At 37.2% G+C, this 21,661-nt stretch overlaps 2 protein-coding genes and 1 non-coding gene across 9 annotated transcripts; 1 reads left to right on the top strand and 2 right to left on the bottom strand.

The window, feature by feature from the left end:
- Positions 1–680: 680 nt before the first annotated feature.
- chrm1b (cholinergic receptor, muscarinic 1b) lies at positions 681–2,162 on the top strand. Its single transcript, XM_067406263.1, has one exon. It carries the CDS (start codon positions 681–683, stop codon positions 2,160–2,162), a length of 1,482 nt encoding a protein of 493 aa, XP_067262364.1.
- Positions 2,163–2,921: 759 nt separating this feature from the next.
- dpf2 (double PHD fingers 2) lies at positions 2,922–18,406 on the bottom strand. Of its 7 annotated transcripts, none has more exons than XM_067406264.1 (13): positions 15,623–15,652; positions 12,948–13,100; positions 12,601–12,761; positions 11,587–11,694; positions 11,189–11,367; positions 10,986–11,078; positions 10,791–10,872; positions 10,201–10,242; positions 7,393–7,530; positions 6,868–6,999; positions 6,666–6,778; positions 6,474–6,555; positions 2,922–5,873 (listed from the first exon to the last, which is right to left on the bottom strand). In XM_067406264.1, the coding sequence occupies exons 2-13, from the start codon at positions 13,001–13,003 to the stop codon at positions 5,791–5,793; spliced, it is 1,269 nt and encodes a 422-aa protein (XP_067262365.1). In that variant the 5' UTR covers positions 13,004–13,100; positions 15,623–15,652; the 3' UTR covers positions 2,922–5,790. The 7 variants fall into 7 exon arrangements, with proteins under 7 accessions (XP_067262365.1, XP_067262372.1, XP_067262373.1 ...); XM_067406271.1 differs by having other exon boundaries at positions 12,601–12,693; XM_067406272.1 differs by lacking the exons at positions 12,948–13,100; positions 15,623–15,652 and adding an exon at positions 18,287–18,406 and having other exon boundaries at positions 12,601–12,693.
- trnaa-agc (transfer RNA alanine (anticodon AGC)) lies at positions 13,896–13,969 on the bottom strand. Its single transcript has one exon. It is a non-coding gene; the product is annotated as a tRNA-Ala (tRNA).
- Positions 18,407–21,661: the final 3,255 nt, after the last annotated feature.

The raw sequence follows: 21,661 nt of genomic DNA, 5'->3' as shown, positions 1-21,661 counted from the left end.
TGTTATACTCAATGTCCTTACAAAAGTAAACATAAGGCAGCAACATTACCGTTTGAGAGTGAGTTTTGAATGTTTTCCAATTGTGCTTTGCAAAATTATGTTTAATTAAATAATGTTCTGAAACAGATATGCATAAAAGTTAGCATCTTAGCTCATAAGCCACATCTCATATACATGTCAATTCAAATATGTGTCGGTTTAAGTCCAAACAACACACATATCAAACACTTAGAAAACAAAGTAAAGGAAAACCTTTAGATCCTTTTTGAGTTTTCAAATGAGGTGGTTTGAGGGTAAAAGACTTTCAGCTCTAATCATTGCACATTTAACATATTTGCCACTAAATGTTGGGAATACCAAATGTAAAGATTCTGGTATAAAATCTTCAGTAGTGAATGAGGCTCAATAGTAAACAGTAAAACTGGTAATTAACTTCATATGTAAGAAAAGGTTTAAGCGAGAACCAATTAAAATTATAGTGTTATCAAACAGCCAATCTCAGGCCTGAGATATTACTGGGAGTGCTTTAAAAAATTAAACCTTTCTATCTTTCTTACCTGAAAACAGAGTCACAGAGTGGCGGTGTTCACAACCAGTAATGCAGGAGACACTTTCTGGTTTTCCCCCTGAAGAATGTATTTGGCCATTCAAGGATCTAATGTTGTGTCTCCCCTGGGAACATGAACCACACTTGCACCTCACAGGCAACAAATCATACCACAGGCCCACTCGGGGGTCATCAGGTATGGGAGGTGGTTCTGATTGTGCTCGTGACTGGACCGCTTTCCCTTATTACCATCCTGGGCAACTCACTGGTGGTCATCTCCATCCAAGTCAACAGTCAGCTACGGACCATCAGTAACTACTTTCTTATGAGTCTGGCGGTGGCAGACTTGATCTTGGGTACGGTGTCAATGAACCTATACACTGCATACATAATCATGGGCCGTTGGACATTGGGACATTTAGCTTGTGATCTGTGGTTGACGCTTGACTATGTAGTGAGCAACGCCTCAGTAATGAACCTGCTGGTCATAAGCTTTGACCGATATTTCTCAGTCACGCGGCCGCTGACTTATCGAACTAAGCGAACCCCGAAGACGGCAGTGGTATTGATCGCTGTTGCATGGGTGGTATCCTTTGTGCTATGGGGGCCTGCTATCTTGTTTTGGCCTCATTTAGAGGGACGACCATCCAGAGATGAAGCTCAAGTCTGTTCCATCCCCTTCTTGAAAGTACCTCTGATAACATATGGTACGGCCATTGCAGCATTCTACCTACCCGTCAGCATCATGATCATTCTGTACTGGCAAATTTATTGGGAAATTGAGAACAGAGCGAAAGGACTTGCTGGTTTTGTTGGGTCTGTGAAAAACACTACAGGTGTTCTGGATGGGTTGGACAAACAATCAATGCACAAAACCAGTACCAAGAGCAACTTGAGTCGCTCAAAGGAAGGAAATTCCAGAAAGGGACAAGGCTTTGCCAAAGGCTTGTCAGTTGGGTGTTTCAGTACAACGAGAAAGAAAACAGCAGCAAAAGTGCAGAAGTCAGTTCATGAGAGTTGCAACAGCAGCTGGAACATTGAGGATGAGGATGATAGCACATTGTCTTCTTCCACAGATGAGGAACATGAGCAGAACATCAATGCAAAAACACCTTCATCCAATCAAGTCGCGATTAAGTTGAAGGACCTGCAACGTAGATCAGAGGATACCAAGGGTGTGCAAGAACAGTTCAACTCATCAGCTGAGCATCCCACCACACAGTCCCACTTAAAAACACCCAGAAAGTCAGAAAACAGCATTTGCCACCAGCTCAGAGCAAAACATCGCATCAGTGCAATCATTAAAGAAAAAAAAGCGGCCCGGACACTAAGCGCCATCTTGTTGGCTTTCATCCTCACGTGGACACCATACAACATCATGGTTTTGGCTTCCATTTCATACTGTGTTCCTGAAAAGCTCTGGCAGCTGGGATACTGGCTTTGCTACGTAAACAGCACTGTAAACCCCATGTGCTATGCCCTATGTAACGAGTCCTTCCGGGTCACCTTCAAGGCTCTGCTACTTTGTCGGCGTGGAGATAAACGAAAGTGGGACACAAACAGCTGGAATCGCCATGCCTCTGTGAGGCAGAATAAGCCTTGTAGTACATTGTAATTTCTCACTTTATCATTTGTTATTCTACAGTATGGGTACTTTTAATTGATCAATGATGCAGATACAGTGCTTCAATTGGCAGACAATTTTCTAGGGAATAACAAGGTTTGTGTTAACTCTAAATAGGCTTGAATCATCTTTTACTTTTATATTTGTATAATTAAATTTGTGTGTGCCTCTGCTTTTACATAATACACTGTCATTATGCAAAACTGCTTGATTTTGATTCTTGTCAAGACAGAAGTCAGAAGTTACTTAGCCTTGGGGTCATAGCTCTTTGGCTAGAGCAAAAGCTGTAATTGTACTTTGTTCACATCCAACAAAAGAAAAAAAAAAAAAAATCAATTGTGTATAATTTGGAATTGCCTTATGTATAGATGGAATAAATAAAGAAAAAGTTCCAACAGCCACTGAAAAATTCTTTTGATGCCATTTTCAATGTGCGTATTACATAATACTTTTTCAAAATTGCATGGAATATAAATGTTTAAATAGTAAATATTTTTGTAAGTGTTTATAGCAGTGGTTCTCAATCAGGGGACCTCAAAATGACTTAAAATCATTTTCTAACTTATACACCCTCAAACTTCTGGAATTCTACAATTTAAATTATTAAATATTTATTTTAGTTACGTATTTAGTTGTGTTTTTGGACACTCAATTTCTGTAAATCAAAAAGGTGGTGTACCTATTGAATGTAAATGAACAGTACAGGTACGTGATGAATGGTACACTCAAAACAAATTATGGTTTGTGAAAGTTTTATTTTCCTAGGGGAAAAAAGTACCATACATTAAAAACAAAATAAACAAGTCCCCCGTAAGCAACCTAACAAAAACATTTCTTCCCCAAAAAATAAAGCAATGCAAAAAAAAAAAAAAAAAAAAAAAAAAAAAAAAAACAAAAAACAAAAACAACAACACAATAAATGGCCACTTTCTCTCTAGATAAACTTTGTAGTTTTTAGAAAGATTCAGGTAAACCGTTATATTTTATATGTGTTATATTTTAATAATAGTTAGTTAGCTGATACCATAAAGCTAAATGATCAAATTCCCCATAATCCTTTACTATGCCTGTACTGTGAGAGTACAACAGAGTGAGTTTAAGCTAAATGTTATGTGTTATGTATAAACAACCATGTAAGGTAAACATGCAGTAACTAAACTGAGAATGAAAAATAAAACAACGATAAGATCCTGTACATGTTATGAATGAGCAATAATTAATGTATCAGCATCTGATATAAGCCTAAACCTTTATGGAGGTCTGCAGTTATTTTGAAACTGAAGACTTACAGAGTACACAGAACTCATCTCAGGTCAATTCATTTCTTCTTTCAGTATACATTTACAAAGAACAGGGTTGAAAGAGCCAGCTGCATGCACTGCTCTAGATTTATTCTTTAAACAAAGGAAGTTTTGGCTGGATTGTGAAATGGCAATAGAAGACAGGAAAATAGGGGAACATTTGAAGCAGGCTGTATATCTGCCTCAGCTTGCTCTAGGAAGTCAAACTAAGCTCTGGAAAATTTAGCAAATACCATACTTGCACATCTGTGTTGTATTGAACGTAGCACTGGGCCACTTGAACAACCTTGTTTGCAAAGCGCCTCTATCCTTCACTATCATAATCCAATCCTTTAAGTTAAAGGGACAGTTCAACCAATAAATTCTTTCATCATTTACTCACCCTCATGCCATTCCAAACCTGATTTAAGACTTAATTTCTTCTGTGGAACACAAATTAAGATATTTTGAAGAATGTTGGGAACCTTTTTTTTTTTTTTTTTTGTCCACAGAAAGGAAGTCAATCATCCTCGAAAACTCACAATATCATACAATATGTTCTACAGAAGAAAAAAAGTAATACAGTTTTAAGAGTAAATGACGACAATTTCATTTTTGGGTGAGCTATTCCTTTAAGGGACGACTAATTTATCCAGGTTTCTTAAAAAAAAAAAGTAAATTAAATGGCACACATCTGATACCATAAAGACAATACAGGCCTCAGATTAAAGGACTGAAAGTAGTCTCTCAGTTAAACAACAGTAAATCAATTTACCTGATAACCAAGCATGTGACACTAACAAAGTCATTCTGACATCTCTACTCACCAATGGTGTTTGGTGGGTATTAATGATTAAAAAAAAAAAAAAAACAAAAACAAAAAAAAAAAACACACACTTTCTGTAAATGTGTTATTTAACACAGCAGACATCCAGAACCAGAGCTTTCAGTTTTTGAGTGCCGGAAGAACCTTTGCACACTATTCTACACAAACTAGCAATTGGCAGTTTAATTTTAATCTGATAAATGAATACATGTGAGTAAAATGCTTGTGTAATCTATGCATGGCTGTAATCAATGAAATGTAAATCACAGTAAACATGATAATTATGGCATTAAAGTTTTTGTCCATGTATTTTTCTTACACTAGATAAATCTTTCATGTATTCAACAGCAAATCCTTCGGAATTACCTGGAAAGGGATTTAACATTCTTGGTAGAATCTATCAAACCATAAACACTGACAAACTGATCTCAGCGTGGTCTGTAATACATTTTTCTAATTATCTCTCAATTAACAGCAAATAATTATAATATTTTCTGGACATTTTTTTTTTAAACTGGACTTTTTCTTTTTAAGCCTTCTCTTCCACATTGCTTTACCTGACATCTTAAATAACCACCTTTCGCTAAATTTTAACTAGTTTCTTAACACCTAATGGGTGCCCTAAAATAGCAAAAATTAATAACAATATAAAAATATAATTTAAAATCACTACCTTTACCTGCACCATGAATCCATCAGTTACTAAAGAGCTCACGCACTGACTGTTAGACTCTGTGCTTCAGTGGCATTTGCAGACACTATCCTTACGGAAAAAAAATCCCCAAGCAACTCCCATCGTAATAATGAACCATCTCTATTGTTCAAGATCTTAAATACAACACACCTTTATATGCTATACAAATATATAAATATACAAAAACACATTATTGTTTCTTTTCTATTTCGCTTATTATGAACAAGCATTGGCATGCTGATTGGTTTCAACTATTTCTCTCGATGATAAGCACAGTGTCAGTACAGAGTATTTTGGATATGGCTGAGTATGCAATATTTATTTTGGCTGATATAAACTGCATTCTATTATTTGTTTATTGTTGAACGGTGTCTGCAGAAATGGATGGAAATATCAGGTCTAATATGAGCAGGAACTCCAAAACAGAGTCATAATATTCTCATAGTGACTTCCTCCAAGTATGTACTGCTGAAAGGGTCAGGAGAGTTTGTGTTTGGTATGGAGGTATTGTGTTAGTTGTGGGGGGGGCAATAGTTGAAAACAAAGAGCAGGGGTAGTTTGAAACTTGGAACTGTGTAACAGTCATACGGAGATCAAACCTGCTGAGATGTGAATGAGGAATAAGAGACGGAAGCTACTCTTTTTCTCACTCCTCTCTCTCTTTCTCTCCCGCTATTTGTCTCTGCGGGCCTGGGCAAGGTGGTCGTCCCTTTTCTGTTCCACTACAACTTCTGTTCGACCCCTTTTGTTTGCTTAAATCAAACAAACAAATCTTGGAAGGAACTATGAGATTGAGGATCCGTCTTTCCAAAAGGACCATCACGAGGGCGGTGCATTCTGGTTCTGGTATATGGAAGCCTTCTCTTTCAGGAGGGCCAAACACAGATGACAACTCCAACTTCCTGTAAAACATAAAATTATCTTTATCAAAACACAGATGTGTGATTTAGCACTATGCAAGTCAATTCTATGTGCTTTAATGAACATAAACTACCGCTCAAATGAGTGGTTGGTAAGTTTTTTTTTTTTTTTTTTTTTTAAAAAGTCCTGTGCTGCATTTAAACAGCAAATACAGTAATATTGTAAAATAAAACTATTTAAAATAACTGTTTTAATATATTTATTACTCCAGTCTTCAGTGTCACATAATCATTCAGAAATCATTCTAAAATGTTGATTTGGTGCTTGAGAAACAATTCTTATAATTATCAATGTTGAAAACTGTTGTGCTGCTTAATTTGCTGCTTAAATTTTTGTGGCATTTATCAGGATTCTTTGATGAATAGTAAGTAAAAAAAACAAAAAAACAAAAAACAAAAAGCATTTATTTGAAACAAATCTTTTGAAATATTATAAACATTTGCTGTTACTTAATAAAGTTAATATTATAAAGTTATTCATTTCTTATTCATAAAATTAATAAATAAAGAAATAAATCTTACTGACTCCACACTTAAACAGTAGTGTATGTGTGTATGAGACATTACTACATGTTGCTTTACCTTCAGGAGGTTCAGACATAGGGGGCGAGAGGCAGTACATGTGATAACCTCGGTCACAATCATCACAGAACAATAGCTGGTCCTGTGGAAAAGCATATAAAAACTACATCAATGAGAATCCAAATAGGGATATTCAGATACAGAAATCAACTATGATCCATTACACCCCTATATAGTGGTAAACCAACTCACATCATTTTCTGATGTTCCACACATGTTACAGCACTTGCATTCAATGCACTGCCAGCGATAGGTTTTCACAGCAGCCATCATCACTGGAGTGAACTGTAGACATGAAGGGTGACCTGAGAATGGAGATAATTTGGTCATTTGGTCAAGAAAATCAAAAGAAAGCAAGCAGGTGAAAGTGCGTGTGTTTGTTTGTTTGTTTTACCAGAACGACCACAGTCTGAGCAGGACACAAGCTCTTCTGATTGACCAGTTTTCTGGTTCAGGTTTGAATCTCCCAAACAGAAATCACAGTAGTTGTTCGGCAGAGCCAAACCATCTGGGCCCTTCTTTGGAGCTGCCCGAGAGAGAGAAAGAGAACAGAGAATACCTACATTACTTCAAAATTCACCAATCATAGCATTCATTGAAAATTATACAATCCAACACTGTCCCTAGAAAAGCTAAAACATCTGTTCAAAACCTAGTTAGCTGCCATGCAGATGGCATTTTAAGGTGTTGTGACACTTATGAGGTTTCATTTAGTACGGGAGGCAAGGTACACCTCTAGGTTTTGAAATAAAGCCATACTGTCAATAATTAAGATTTTAATCAAACCTATCATTTGTTTTATTGGCATTATATTGGCTAAAATATTTCATGCCACTCCAAGTAACACAAAGTTAAATGGCCTCTGTTCATTTGGCTACCAGAGTCTGTGCAACAACAACAAGCATGATCAATTTCTTACTCTTTGGTTCGTCCTGTTGGGGTGGAGTTGGTTCGCGAATGTCCATCTCATCTTTCTCCTCCCCCTCCTCCTCGGCCAAGTGAGAATGGGCGTAATGATAACTGAGACCAGGCCTGTTCTTATAGCGCTTCCCACAGACTATACACATACAGAGCACAATGATGGTTATAAGCACCTGCAATGGTCATATGCACCAAAACACCATCTGTACTTCAGTCTGTATCATCTGTACACACCAAAAGCTCTCTCTCATGCATGCACCTACAGTCTCATGCCCATATTCTTGCTACTGGACAGTTGAGAGATCATTTCACTGCTCCTGGCTCTATCTTCATAAATTCTCATTCTTCAACACCACGGCAAATGTTAATATGTTATCTTATATATGGCCCAGTATGTTTCACTTAAACAACAGCGATAGTTCACCACAAAATAATCATTCTGTTATTTACTTAGCCACAATGTTCCAAAAAGGTATGACTTATTTCCTTGCATACAAACAAGTAGCCTTCCATGCAGTGGAAGCAAATAGTTACCAACCATGATTGGTTGCCATTCAGTTTCATTGTATGGACAAGAGCAGCTTGGTCATTCTGTTAAGCCGGTTGCACACTGTACGATTTTGGCCCTGATTTGTGTGTCTGAGACAAATTTTGTGAATTATAAAAGATTCCTCTGATCATAAAGTGTGACGTCCCTGTCAGAAGGAAATCTGTAGTCTTTGATCACTAGTTTGACATGTTCGCTGTCGCTGACAGCCAATTAATGACTACTGCATTCAAGTTTTACCTCCAAAGAAATTTTGGCAGTGTCAGAAGGTTTGCGGTGCAGTCCTGAAGTGTGAGTTCTCCTATGACCACTGTTAAATCAAAAACCAAAAGGAGCACAGAACCTGATGGCACAATTAGCGCAACAACAACAAAACCACCACTTGCTCCATACACTTCGTCGTCTTTTTTTTTTTTTTCCAGTTTTCTTTTCAAGAGAAGCCATGATCAAATTTAACACTAAGAGATTTTTTTTTTCTTTGCTAGCCACCATTTCGCATGATGTAAAAAACTCAGGATGAGATATCTTGCGTGCATCTGCTAACAAGTCTTGACTGCCGTACAGTCTGACATTAATGACATCTGAAATCCCACAGTGTGACATAGCTTATAGCTGGGATCATGTATATCATCTATTATAAATCGTACAATGTGCTCCCCGGCTTTAGACAACACCTTTACTGTTCAACGCTAGAGAGTTTTTTTTAGACTGAACGACATGATGGTGAGTGCATGATGACAATTTTCACTTTTGAGTGAACTATCCCTTTAAAACTGAAAGCATCACACATTTGGGGAAATGGGATTGATCAGTCCTTTAGCAACTTAAAAACAGAGGCACTATTTGAATCTAATCAGAAAAGGAATGAGAAAATCAGGGAGCGACCTCAAGGTGAAGAGAAGGATGAGTATCACAAGAAGCAACAAAGAACTAAGAAACAGAGTTACAGAGACAAAACAGAGCAGGTAATGAAGAATAAAGAGGTGAATAATAGAGGGTAGATAAAAGCAATTTACATGTCAAACAATTTCTAAGTATTAACCGGGGATGCGATATTTCAAAGTACTGTTATAATTGTTTATGACAAGAATAGCCAATTAAGGTAAAGGTTTCCCTGGTTCCCACAACTATTTTGAGATAAAAGGAGATCAGAGAAAGTGTGTGAGAAGGAGAAATGTTCAGTAGAATAGTTTTTTTCTACCAAAAATCAGGATGAGCTAAGAATATAATTGTGCAAAGCACGGAAGCCCAATTCAGATGAAAGAGAAACACTAGAGTAAAAGATTGTAATGCATGACAGTTGATTAACTACATATTAAACACAAACAAATTGCAATATTGTTCTATTGCAACTTAGACATGTATATACACTAGAGTTCAAAAGTGAGTTCAGTTAAGTTTTTTGAAAGAATATTGTTATTCAGCAAGGATGCATTAAACTGACTTTTACATTATTATGAAATATTTCTATTTGAAATAAATGCTACATTGATCGACATTGAAAATAATAATAAATGTTTTTTGAGCACTAAATCAGCATATAAGAATGACTTCTGAAGGATCATGTGACACTGAAGACCATAATGGCTGTTGAAAATTCAGCTTTGCCATCACAGGAATAAATTACATTTTAAAATATATTCAAATAGAAAACAGTTATTTTAAATTGTTGATATTTCACAATTTTACCGTTTTCACATAATTTTTGATCAAATGCAACAAAAAAAACTTTTGACCAGTAGTGTAATATTGTACTGGCAGGTCCCTGCTGATGCTGATTCATAAGATGCATGCAAGAAAATTGTTAGTAACCGAGAGTTGCTGTAAGTATAAAGTGCTTTTCAAACAGTCCACCATAAGAACACCTCAGACTGTGAAGTTATATTGAGTCATGCTGCCGCGAACAACCCGCTTGAACGTGTCTGAACATTTCACATGGCCCGAAGGCAGTACAGCTTGTTTAGGGGGGAAAAAAAAGAATTCTGTGGAAAATGTCTTCCTGTGAAGCTGCTGTCATACTTAACGCTGTTCAGACAGTTTTCCTTACCCCCCAAAAATGTTAACTGTAGCCATCAATAACACCTAATTTCAAATAAAAGTTCAGTACATTCTTCAGGCATAAATCTTGTTTGCAATGCACACAAAATAAAGAAAAAGAGGGAAAACCAAGACATGAGCGGATGGGGAAGGAGAAGAAAAAGACAAAGAGAATCAGGAAAGCAGAACTAGACAGAGAGAGAGAAAGAAAGAGCAATATACCTCTTTCAGAAGATTTTGAAATATGCTTTTGTTTGAAAGTGTCTGAAAGAGAGAAAAAAGAAAGAAAAAGGAGAGAAAGAAGATACAGAAAGACTCACAGACTGACAACAAGAATCAGGAAATCAGGAGAAATAAACTCAAAGAACATTTGCATCACAGTATCATGACACATTTAAGAGACAAATGCAGAGAATAGAGATCCAGAACTATGAAAGAACAACACAAAACCTGAAATCAATTGGACATCAAGTATTTATCCACAGGTTTACAATATTAAGACTTAAGTTTAGGATAAATAGTTTAATCAAGCTAGATGTGAGACTGGTAAATGAAAGCTTACAAAATAGTAGTTTTTTTTTTTTTTTTGACGTTTTCAATAAAAATATAATTTTTTTTTGTACTTCTGGCTTTCATGAATAGATGAGAGCTGACTGAGAAATTATTCTGAAGTTCAGTGTGTCAGATACAGTACAGCTACAGTATAGCTCAAGCCTTTTTATAGTAAAGAGAAGTCGATCTCTCTAGATGAGATCACTGAGAGGTCAGCAGGCTGAGTCATGTGGTTCCCCTGAAAGCCATATATGACTCACTGTCACAGGCGTATGGTCTGTCCCGGTCTTCCAAAGCTGCTGCTGCTTCCAACTTCTTCCGAGCACTGCTGACACCACGACCCTGTGAAACCATTATCATCATCATAACTGTAACCTTTTACAGGGTTTTGCTTAACACAGATTATGAGTAGATGATATTTACATGCATGCAAGTTAATAAGATCAAGATCTCACCTTTCCCTTGCCTTTTCCCCTTCTCTTTGGAGTATCTTCCTCATAATCTTCATCGTCCAGATCATCTAAAAAATCATCTGGCTCCAAAATTCTCTACAAGCACACAAACGGGTGAAAACAAATCAGACAGAATAACCAAGCAAGGTGAGATTTCAGCAAAAACAGTGACATTTCAAATCAAAATCATCAGCTGTTCTCAGTACCTTACGGACCCTGCTGCTGGGGTTTAGTGCCCCTGTGGAGAACTCTGTAGAGCTGGGTTCCTCCTCCCCTGTGCGGAGCTCCAATCCAGACCTTTTATCCAGCGGCTCTCCTTTAAGAAGAGCCTCTAAGCTGCTGCCATCACTGGAGAAAACGTCCTTCTTAAGCCCCAGATCCAGCTCTGAAACATACACACGCACATACACATCCATAGGCAACTGCACAGAGATGGATAAAAACGTCATCAAAACATACAGAAATGTAAATGACATGAAAGTGAAACACAAATATCTAGACACAAATCTATGAATGGCCTACACATAGGGAATTACATAAACACAACCACAAACACCACTGCTATTAAAACAGTCTCTCACGGAGGAAGAGAGTGGCAGCATACCGGTTTTTAGAGATGGGAAGGCTAGACGAGGGTCCTCTGGAGGGTGAGCTCTCCTCTTCTTTCTCCAGCGTCGTGCTGGATAAGTGTACAGCTGACCTGGGGCAACACCTTTGGTGAGAGTGAAATGAAAAAGACACATGCAGTCAGTCATGCCTTATGTTTAAAAAAAAAAAAAGAGGCAAGGCACAAAAACACATTTACGTCAATATATATATATATATATAAAAATAAAGGGATGCCACAATTCTCAATATAATATCGAACCGTTCGGTACGACACCCACGGTTCAATACGCGCTTGTGAATTGCGTTTTTTTTTTTGGTTTTACGTTTAAATAATTAATGTGCGTTTTATTTCTCTCCGAATTGACCGTTTGTGTGTGCCTGTAAGTCTAGGAGCTGAGATGAGAAAAATCCTTCAAGCGAGTAAATATTCAGTCATTTTCTATGAGTGTACGCACACCGGCGGCGACATTCGGCGACTGTCGGCGGCGCCCAGCTACGACTCAGAAAACAATAGAAAACAATGCGATGTTTGAATTTTAAAGACGTGTCCCACCGCTGAGCTTCGCGTCTGGTGTGCGACCCCCTTGAGGCAACAGTACGAGGAAGCGCCGGCGTCTTTCAAATCCAGTATTCATGTGGATGCTGATCCATTCATATGGTGGAAAACAAATTAATACAAGTTCATCCATGTAGCAAAAGCTGCACAAGCCATGTATCAAGCCATCAGAACCGAACCGAACCGAAAACCGTGGTTAAAAAACCGAGGTATGTTTTGAACCATGGGCTAACTGTATTGTTGCATCCCTAATTTTTTATATATATTATATATATATATATATATATATATATATATATATATATATATATATATATATATATATATATATATATATATATACAAACAATTAATACATATAACTAATTTTAATTTTGAAAACTCTATTTAAAAAAAAACGAAAAAAGAAAATTCTGTTCTGTAAACTGACCACTGTGACTGAGAGTGTCCCACCTGGTCCTCTGTGTCGTTTCTCCATCCAGAAGTAGCAGTTGCTCTGGGCGACACCTGTCTGAGAGTCGAGGAAAGGCATCCGCACGCTCCTTTCTGCGCACAGACGGGCATTATAGTTGTGACACTGCTCCATAGCATCCCTGTAATACTGCTCACCCAGCCTACAGACGCAGCAAGAGACAATAAATGCAACAGCTTGAATAAAAACTAAGTTTAACCAGAAGTGATTTCTGAAACTCACACAGAGTCTAAAGAAGCCATCTTCTGTTGGGCATAAGCGATAGTGTGTCAATAACACACAGCCTACCAGTGCCACCCTGAAACCAGCTCAACCCTGTTCAGCTTACCCGCCCGTGAGTGTTTGTATGCAGCAGGAGGTCTTGCAGGCATGCAGCTCAGTCATTGTAACTCTCTCACTCCAGCCACTTAGCAGGTGCCGCTGCCGCCCGTCACCCGGGCAACCACTAAGAGCCCCAGAGAGAGCACAGGCTAGCTAAAGCCTGTGAGATTAGAGCACAGACGGGCGTTGATGTCACAGAGGATGAAACAAAAGCTTAAAGCTTTGCTGTGTTAGAACCAAGAGCTCTGAGGGGTTTAGAGCCCAGACAACAAAACACCCCTGGGATGATTGTCTGCCTCCAAGACGCCAAAACACAGAGCTGCAGCTTCAAAAGGCACTTGCTCAAAGGCGATTCACATTCCACAAACCAGCAACTCGGACAGCGTTAATACCTGCTATTAAGATCCACCTTATGCACAGCACTAAATACAGGTGTAAATGGGGTCCAGTGTTTTGTGACCACACTTTATTGGTAGTGTAAACATTAATGCAATCGAATTCATCCCAGATAATATTCACCTATCAACCTGCTAAAATGTTAAAAGTCTAATTTCATATTGGATGAGGCACATTGTAAAATAACTAGAAATGTACAATCATAAACAGCCGTGAATGCTGTGAAAGTATGCTTGTGCTAGAGCTGCATGATTGTTTCAAACACCCATGCAATCTTATTCCTAAATGTCAACGATCCGCTACGTCTATTAATCCTTTGACAGGTACTATCACAGCGAACATTCAAATCTGTGTTGGCGCTTCTGCTAAACCAGAGAGAGCAGTTGTCAGGTATTAGATATGAAACAACTTCACAAACAGTCTTTTCAAGTCTCATTATTTCTGTGTTACAACAAGTTATTCAGAAGTACATTTTACATTTTACATTTATGCATTTAGCAGACGCTTTTATCCAAAGCGACTTACATTGCATTATACTATACATTTGTATCTGAGTATGTGCATTCCCTGGGATCGAACCCATGACCTTGGCATTGCTAGTGCCATGCTCTAACCACTGAGCTACAGGAAAGCTTTGTATTGGGATAAAAGTTTGTAGCTCGGATAGTAACACTGATGTCTATAGTAAAGTGAATCACCTTTTGAAAATAACTTGATGCTTCAAAAAAAAAAAAAGACTTATTACTTAAATCAATACATGAGTACGTTGTCATTGAATCATTCAATATATATCCATTCAAAAATGCTGATTTCATCCATTATTGAAACAAGTTCATTGTTCAGAGTCATTGAATCATTCATTCAAACCAATTAAAAAAAAAGAAAAAATTAATTCAAATTAAAAAATTAATAGACTGCAACTAACAACTAACATTTTGTTAGAACTTCTGGTAAATTACATGTTAATTTGTTTAGTTGTCTACATGGTATTTTGGGAGAATAGTGATCTCTATTTTAAACAAATATTGTGATTCTCAAATTATTCATAATTGTGCAGCTCTAGCATGTGCTTTTCCAATTTACTGAGTTTTCACCCAGCGCAGATCTTAAACAGGGTCAAAGACAGACACAGATTTGGCTACAGTGTCCTCAAATTAAATCAGTCAGAAGTTGAGAGCTGAATAAGGGACTGTGTCTCCAGGAGTTACAAGGGCTGTCAAACTCAAGTTTGAGGTTAATAAAAAACAAAGCAGCTTTATAGAAAGTGCTTTAATGTTACAATTTATTCTGTTATCAGAAAAAAAGATGAGTGTGTCAAGGTAATGTCCATATGGCAGTAATATACAGCTATACGATAATACAGGTTATGTATATATTCAGTTGCGAATGTGTTAGGCAGCAGTTACAACTTATATACAATATAAGGATAAAATTACAATACAGTTGAGGGATAATAATTGATAGTTTTGTATGTCGATCCAAACTGGCGTCAACTGAAGTCTTTATCGCATCGCCTGAAATCATAGCAAATAACTCACTCACCATTTCACTGTCCTTCATCTAAAAAGCTCCTTATTGAACAAGAAAAAGCTAATTTCTATAATGACAGCCTAAACTGCACCAAAAGCACTTCCTGGTTTCGGGACAGTGTGATGTAGCAAAATCAGATAAAGAACTAGGAAAATGGTATAGTTAGATCATGTGTATCCCATTGGTTATAAATGAAAAGACTTTTCAGTCAGAAGGAAGTATTTGGTTATTAACTAACAGTATAAGATGAAATGGTCAAGTAAATGTAACCTTCTTCAAAATTAAGTGACATAAATCAGTCAGTCTTTCATCTTCAGATCCACACATGACAGAACTGGAATCCAATATAACAGCTGGTGCTTCCACAACTGAAGACCAGAATAACCAACCAACAACAGCACTGACAAACAACTAAAACAAACATTTGAGCGCATTAACATGGTTCCCGCTAAACTTTATTACACCACTGACATAAGCACACTCATTAGAGGAACAGAGAAAGCCTCCTACATGCGTTGCTCCCTGATCATGCTGAAAGACGGAAGCTAAATGAAGCATTCACACCAGCGGGGCACAGCAGCTGCTAGTACAGCTAACTTAACCAGAGCTCGGATAACCTTGCCAAACACGTGTATTTAGCTCTATTTCAGCAAATAACGCAAATGCTCATAACGTTGTATTTTCACTTTACAGTTACATATCAAAGTTCAACATTAAAATCTCATATGTGGTCAAATAAGGATGAAAAATACTCACAGCTTGACAACATTCTCCACAACCGCCGCCATCTTGGCTCTACTGTGCTCGCAGCGCGTGTTCTGCGCTTGCGCAGAATGAAAGACCTTAGAGGAAGGTCACGGGTCACGGGCGTTCAGGAGGCGGGCGCGTGAAGGCAGAAATGAAGGTTCTTTTCATGTTCAGAATCAGTACACCGATCTGTCTATTGCTGTTATCCCAAAATGTATGAAGATTGCTTCAATCAATCAAAATATCTATTGTCTTTTAAACAACAAAAGGATATGTTGTCTTTCAAAACCCTTACAACTTATTTAGCACAAAAGGAGAAAGTTTAAATACTGTAGTGGTTGCTATTGAAGAGTCAAAAGGAGGCTAAAAGTGGTTCATACAACGCCATGCGCTATAATAAAGTCTTCTGAAGTGTTGTTTGAGATAGAGAATTAAATTTAAATCATTGTTCCCTTTACAGCAAACCGAGCCAGAGAGTTGAATTTGCAAGTGGTGCTCATTTACAGGTATGCAACAGTTCAGTCAACCCACGGCAACATTTTAATTGTAGCCCAATTCCGCGGACTTGACATCCCAACTCACTGCAGAGTCAAATGATGTCCAGCTCCCCCTCTGAAATGGATGGATCTTGAGCTAATTATGTTTAGGGACAGAGCTCTGGGTATGGTGTGGTTGGACCTTGAAGCTCCAGAGAGGGGGAGCTGGATGTCAAGCTCCAGTGGAGCTGCTCCACCCATCCGTGAACCGATTCGTGCCCCAAGTTCCGAACGGCATATTAATATGGATTTTGTAAAGATCAATTTGACAAGATCCAACTCAAAAGAACATGAATCAGACATCGCTGCAACTCATAAATTAGCCAAGGGGTGTTTGTGTGGATGCCATGATTTTCACTGAATGAATAACGAATAAAATTAAAGTCTTCCTTTTACACATGTGTACACAAGTAAATGCTATTCTTAAACATTATACTTTTGTTAACTTAACTGAAAATGTTTCATGTAATATATTCATATATTAAGAATACACGTTGGTGGATCCAAAATGGTTTATATTCATATTCATGCATTTTATTAATATTTATGTTAATCATTTATGGCTTATGATTTATCAGTTTTACTTTTGATTTCATATATTTATGTACTCCTACTTTATATATTAATTCTTATCCTATTTCAAGTATTTACTTGTTATTGTACCCTTATGGTTATTTTTATTTTATATTTAAGAGTATGTATGCTTGCTATGTTCAGTTGTTCTTCAAGTGTTGTTCTTCCGGTGTGACAGGTCACGCTGACACATTTGTGGTTAGATACTGGGCGCCTGCCAAGTACTGCAGAAGTGATGTTTTTCAGAATTAGTTGCTCAGTTGAATCCAATCCAAATATGTCTGTTATTATTTCTGCTGACATTTGAAAGTGCAAGATTTGTAAAATTCCCTAAGGGTCAAAACAACTTTTATATCTATTTTTGGCATCTGACCAGTTTATGATATAATGGATAAAACCATTTAACCTTTTCTTAGAACAAAAACATCAGTTTGAGTGGGTTGGAAATTTCCCTATATGCTTATGGTATAATATGGACTGAGTTGTTGATAATTCAGCTTTTTCTCTCCATTGCTCTCCTGGGCTTCTGCTTCTTCTCTCTTATCTGCAAATTCTCTTTGATCTTTATCTATTAGATACAATACTACTGGATTTTACAATACTCTAAATTTATCATTAACTATTGACTGCTCCTTTATGATGGTTATTTTACCTTTTGATTTTATTAAATACTTTCATTATCGATTAAAGTTTGCGTGTGAGGCTAAAATTTAATTGTAATGAATAAATAATTTTTCATTAACGTTATAGCCTGGATCTCTCAAGTTTTTGCATCAACGTGTAAACGGGCAAAATTAACATAAATATGTCAAAATCAAACCTGTTATATTATTCTAACTCACACCCCCGGTTTCACAGACAAGGCTTAAGACTAGTCCCAGACTAAAATGCATGTTTGAGCTGTTTTAACGGAACCCAATTTACACTGACATATCTTAAAATATGTCAGTGCCATTGTTTTGTCTCAAGATGCACACCAATGATGTTTTTTCTAAGGCATGTTTATAAAAAGCTACTTAAATATCCTAATTGAACTAAGGCCCAATCCTGGCTTAATCTAAGCCCTGTCTGTGAATCCAGGCTTCAGTGTTGTAGTGTTCACGAATGGACACAAGGTGGCACTAGTGGTCAATCTGACGAGACAAGCAGTGGCCGGTTTCATAAACCGCAAAGACAAGTGTTACAAGTTAGTCATCTATTTTTTTTCAGGACTGGCGGGCCCACTTGTATAAACATAGCCGCTAAGTTAATACCCTGTCTTATGAAATAGACTGATCAACCAGCAATTAATTGAGGCTAGTCATTCTTACTTTTCGGATTTAAGTTAGACCAATCAATCTTTTTATGTAACTCACTTTATTAAAAAAAAAAAAAAAAAAAAAAGGACCCGTCTTGAAGAAAAAATCAGATGACTAACTTGTCTAAGTAAGACTTGTCTAAGCAGCTTATGCAGTCGGCCACTAGATGTTGGCTGCGTCCGAAAACCTAGGTAGCTGTCTTGCTGCCTCGCTATCTTATAAGAGAATGACTTGTACGGCAGCGTTTGTGCATGAAGGTAACTTACCTCACGAAATTGATTTCGGACAGACTTCTGAGGCAGTGTAACAGTTTAATGATCTACAGCAATATAGCGCGAGCTTTGGCGAGAACTAAACAAATATTTAATTACTACAGTAGTAATTTCTCGATAGAAATGATATCAAAATTGAAATATGTTGATCAAAATTTATACATTTATACATTACATTTATACACAAACTGAGCAGCAAACGCAACCTTCGGACGCCATCTTTATTTTTCTAGCTCAACTGTCACAGAATGGAAAGCACAGGATTGTGGGATATCAAAGGCAGCTAAGGATACATCTATGCTTCCTTCAAAAATCGATCTGAGGAAGGTATCTCATGAGAGAGGAAGTGAAGCTAACATTGGATTCGGACGTGCCTTGATGCCTTACTACCTTGAAATGTGTCCTCAGAAGGCAGCATTTTTCAGTTTTCGGACGCAGCCGTAGACTGGTGACTGAATTGGCCCGCTGCTCTGCTTTTTCTTTCTTTTTTTTTCCCCTTTTCTTTTCTTTTATTATTACTATTATTATTATTTTATATTATTGCCAGCCCATGCAGTGTACCAAAGTGATCATTTCCGTATTTGGCGTTCAATAATAAATCGATAATAAATCATGAATCTGTAGTCTTGACTCAATGCGAGGGACTTGAACCCCAAGTCTGATGATTGTTACTTTTTCTCGAGGATGAGGAAAACGATCAGGTGGAGCAGAAAAGAAAGGGCATGCTAAAGGAATGGTCTCCAAGAAGAACCAGCGAAATGTAGCCAAATTACTGAACTATTCAGTGCAGGTTAGTTTCATCTGTAAACAGGCTGCTGTAGTTTTGTCTTCGTTAACTTAGCTAGTGTTGAGTTCAGTGTTAGAATGTTTCAGCTAGTCGTTAAGTGTGTCTCCAGCTAAGTATTAAATGCTAACATTACTATGGTCACTCAAAATACTGTAGGCTATGGTAAAGGACATCATTATTATCAAGTTACATTAGTAATTTAGCAGACAAATGCTCACATCACTTTATAATAAAGTTAAGGAGCGAGTAGACAATAAACGTCGTCAATGCAATAACATGTTAAGTATTAGGATTTAAAAAATATATTATTATGATTTAGTGTAGTACCCATTTTGACATTTAGGCAGTTTAGAAAATGTGTTTTACTATATTTGTATAAAATTGGCTTTTGTTAAATCTTGGAAATTTAAGTCACTCTAAGATTAAAGGGATAGTTCACCCAAAAATGAAAATTATCCCATGATTTACTCACCCTCAAGTCATCCTAGGTGTATATGACTATCTTCTTTCAGATGAACACAGTCAGAAATATATTTTAAAATATCCTTAGTCCTCCAAGGTTTATAATGGTTGTGAATGGCTGCCCAAATTCTGAAGACAAAAAGAAAAAAGCATCCATCCATATAAAATGAATCCATACGGGTTAATGATGGAAGTTAATAAAGGCCTTCTGAAGCGAATTCATGCGGTTGTGTAAGACAAGTATCCTTATTTAAAACTTTATAAAGTAAAATAACAAGCTATACGTATTGGATGTACGTCCAAAAAGTGTTAACTTCCGTAACGTAGTACTCAATGCCATGACCTACAACATGCTTTATCAACCCCCTTAAGTTGTATGGATTTATTTTTACCATAACCATTCACAATCATTATAAACCTTAGGGGAACCTAAGGATATTTTTAAATATATCTCTGACTGTGTTCTTCAGAAAGAAGATAGTCATATAGCTAAACCTAGCTTGAGGTTGAGTAAATCGTGATAATTTTCATTTTTGGCTGAACTATCCCTTTAAAAAAAAAAAAAAAAAAAAAAAAACATTGTCCTAATGCAATACTTTGATTTTAACTAAAATGAATTTTGATTCTGTGCAAACAAATTACAATGAGATGGTTGTTTTGCAACAAGGTGGAGACAGTTTTGTTCATAGTACCCCTGTAGTGAAGAAGTGACAGATACAAGAAAAATAGCAAAAAGTACACACAGGGAGAGACAGTGAGATATCAGGAAAAAAAGAAGAGAAGGAAAGGGAAAATTGAAGTGAAGGTGCAGTTCAAAAGAGAATATCTGATTATGAGATAGATATGCTGGTCTGGGACCTCAGCAGCTGGCTTTGTTTTTAGTGTTGAAAAGGTCTGCAGAGTATGCAGAAAATACTGATTACTCCCAGTTTAATGTCATGTGGGAAATGTTCTTCTCTCCTAAAACATTAGGAAGTGACAGGAGCAATAGGAGCAGATTCAGCATGCTTCTGGCTGGCTTCTGTGGGAAGAAGAAAACATGTTATGAACTATAAATTTTAGTTCAATTGACGACAATATTTACTTTTGCTAGGTGATAAAGAAAAACAGCTTGTCTCCTCTATCGGACATTACAGTCTCACCTTCCGTCAAACACGTGGCACAATCATCGATCCCATTATAATCAACGGAGATGTTCACACTGCAAGTACGGCTGTGGCAGCTGATTTTAAAGGTGCTGTATGTAATTTTTTTTGACTGTTCTAAACCACAGAATACCATAATATTTTTGCAGAGATTTAGAAAACATGCTAAGTTCACATACTTGTTTCTCTGAGTCTGAAAAACAACGCTACAGCCAGTTATTCTACTTTGAAATGTGCGTTCAGTGTTGGAATGTCTGTGTTTGTTTTGGACTGTGTGATCCCGCCCACTGCCAATTTACCCAATAGTATATCGACACCCCTGGTTGTCATTTGGAGGAAAGCACAGCGTATTGTAGCCACGGAAGCCAGCAAACAAACTAGGTCAGAAATCACAGATTTTACGTGACCTAAAAAAACCTCACAATCTAAATCCATCTAAAAAGACACAGAAAAATCAGCTCATCAACTTCAAGTGTAAAAGCTCATCGCCTTGCTGCATAATTTCTACTGTCAGTGAAACATGCTAAAAACTATCCAACACTCGGAAAATAACCCAACAAAATGACCCAAAAGGCAGAACCCAGCCAATTTTAGGTAGGCCGTCATACAACAAACAACTTTTATTCCACCTCTACAAACTTCTTCATATGTTTTCTTATTTTTCCTTTGCATTCTCTCCTTTATTCTTCTTGCTCAATAATAACTGACAGGTTGTGAATAGTAGCCACACACATAGCAAAGCCTTTGACACATTCACAAAGGCTGCACTGAAGTAAAAGAGCACATGGTGAATACTTTTCGGTATCCTCCCTTCCTCAGAGCACTTTCAGAATATTCCATGGAAATGTTTTATGTGTGTGTGTGTGTGTATTTGCAGAAGCTGCCAGGGTGGTTATTATCTGTTACATTCTGTTAGTATAGGAGTGAGGACTGAGAAAGGAACACATTGGAGCCAATCCATGATATAAGGCTGTA

This window comes from Chanodichthys erythropterus, chromosome 13, assembly GCF_024489055.1.
Source record: "Chanodichthys erythropterus isolate Z2021 chromosome 13, ASM2448905v1, whole genome shotgun sequence".
NCBI lineage: Eukaryota > Metazoa > Chordata > Actinopteri > Cypriniformes > Xenocyprididae > Chanodichthys > Chanodichthys erythropterus.
This window is presented reverse-complemented; position numbering and strand designations above follow the sequence as displayed.

Coding starts and splice junctions, on each gene's coding strand:
- dpf2 (XM_067406264.1), bottom strand. CDS start 13,003: ATGACTGAGCTGCATGCCTGCAAGACCTCCTGCTGCATACAAACACTC. Junction 7,000..7,392: donor CCAACAGGACGAACCAAAGA/GTAAGAAATTGA, acceptor TCTCTCGGGCAG/CTCCAAAGAAGGGCCCAGAT. Junction 6,779..6,867: donor CTCAGACTGTGGTCGTTCTG/GTAAAACAAACA, acceptor CTCCATTCTCAG/GTCACCCTTCATGTCTACAG.
- chrm1b (XM_067406263.1), top strand. CDS start 681: ATGAACCACACTTGCACCTCACAGGCAACAAATCATACCACAGGCCCA.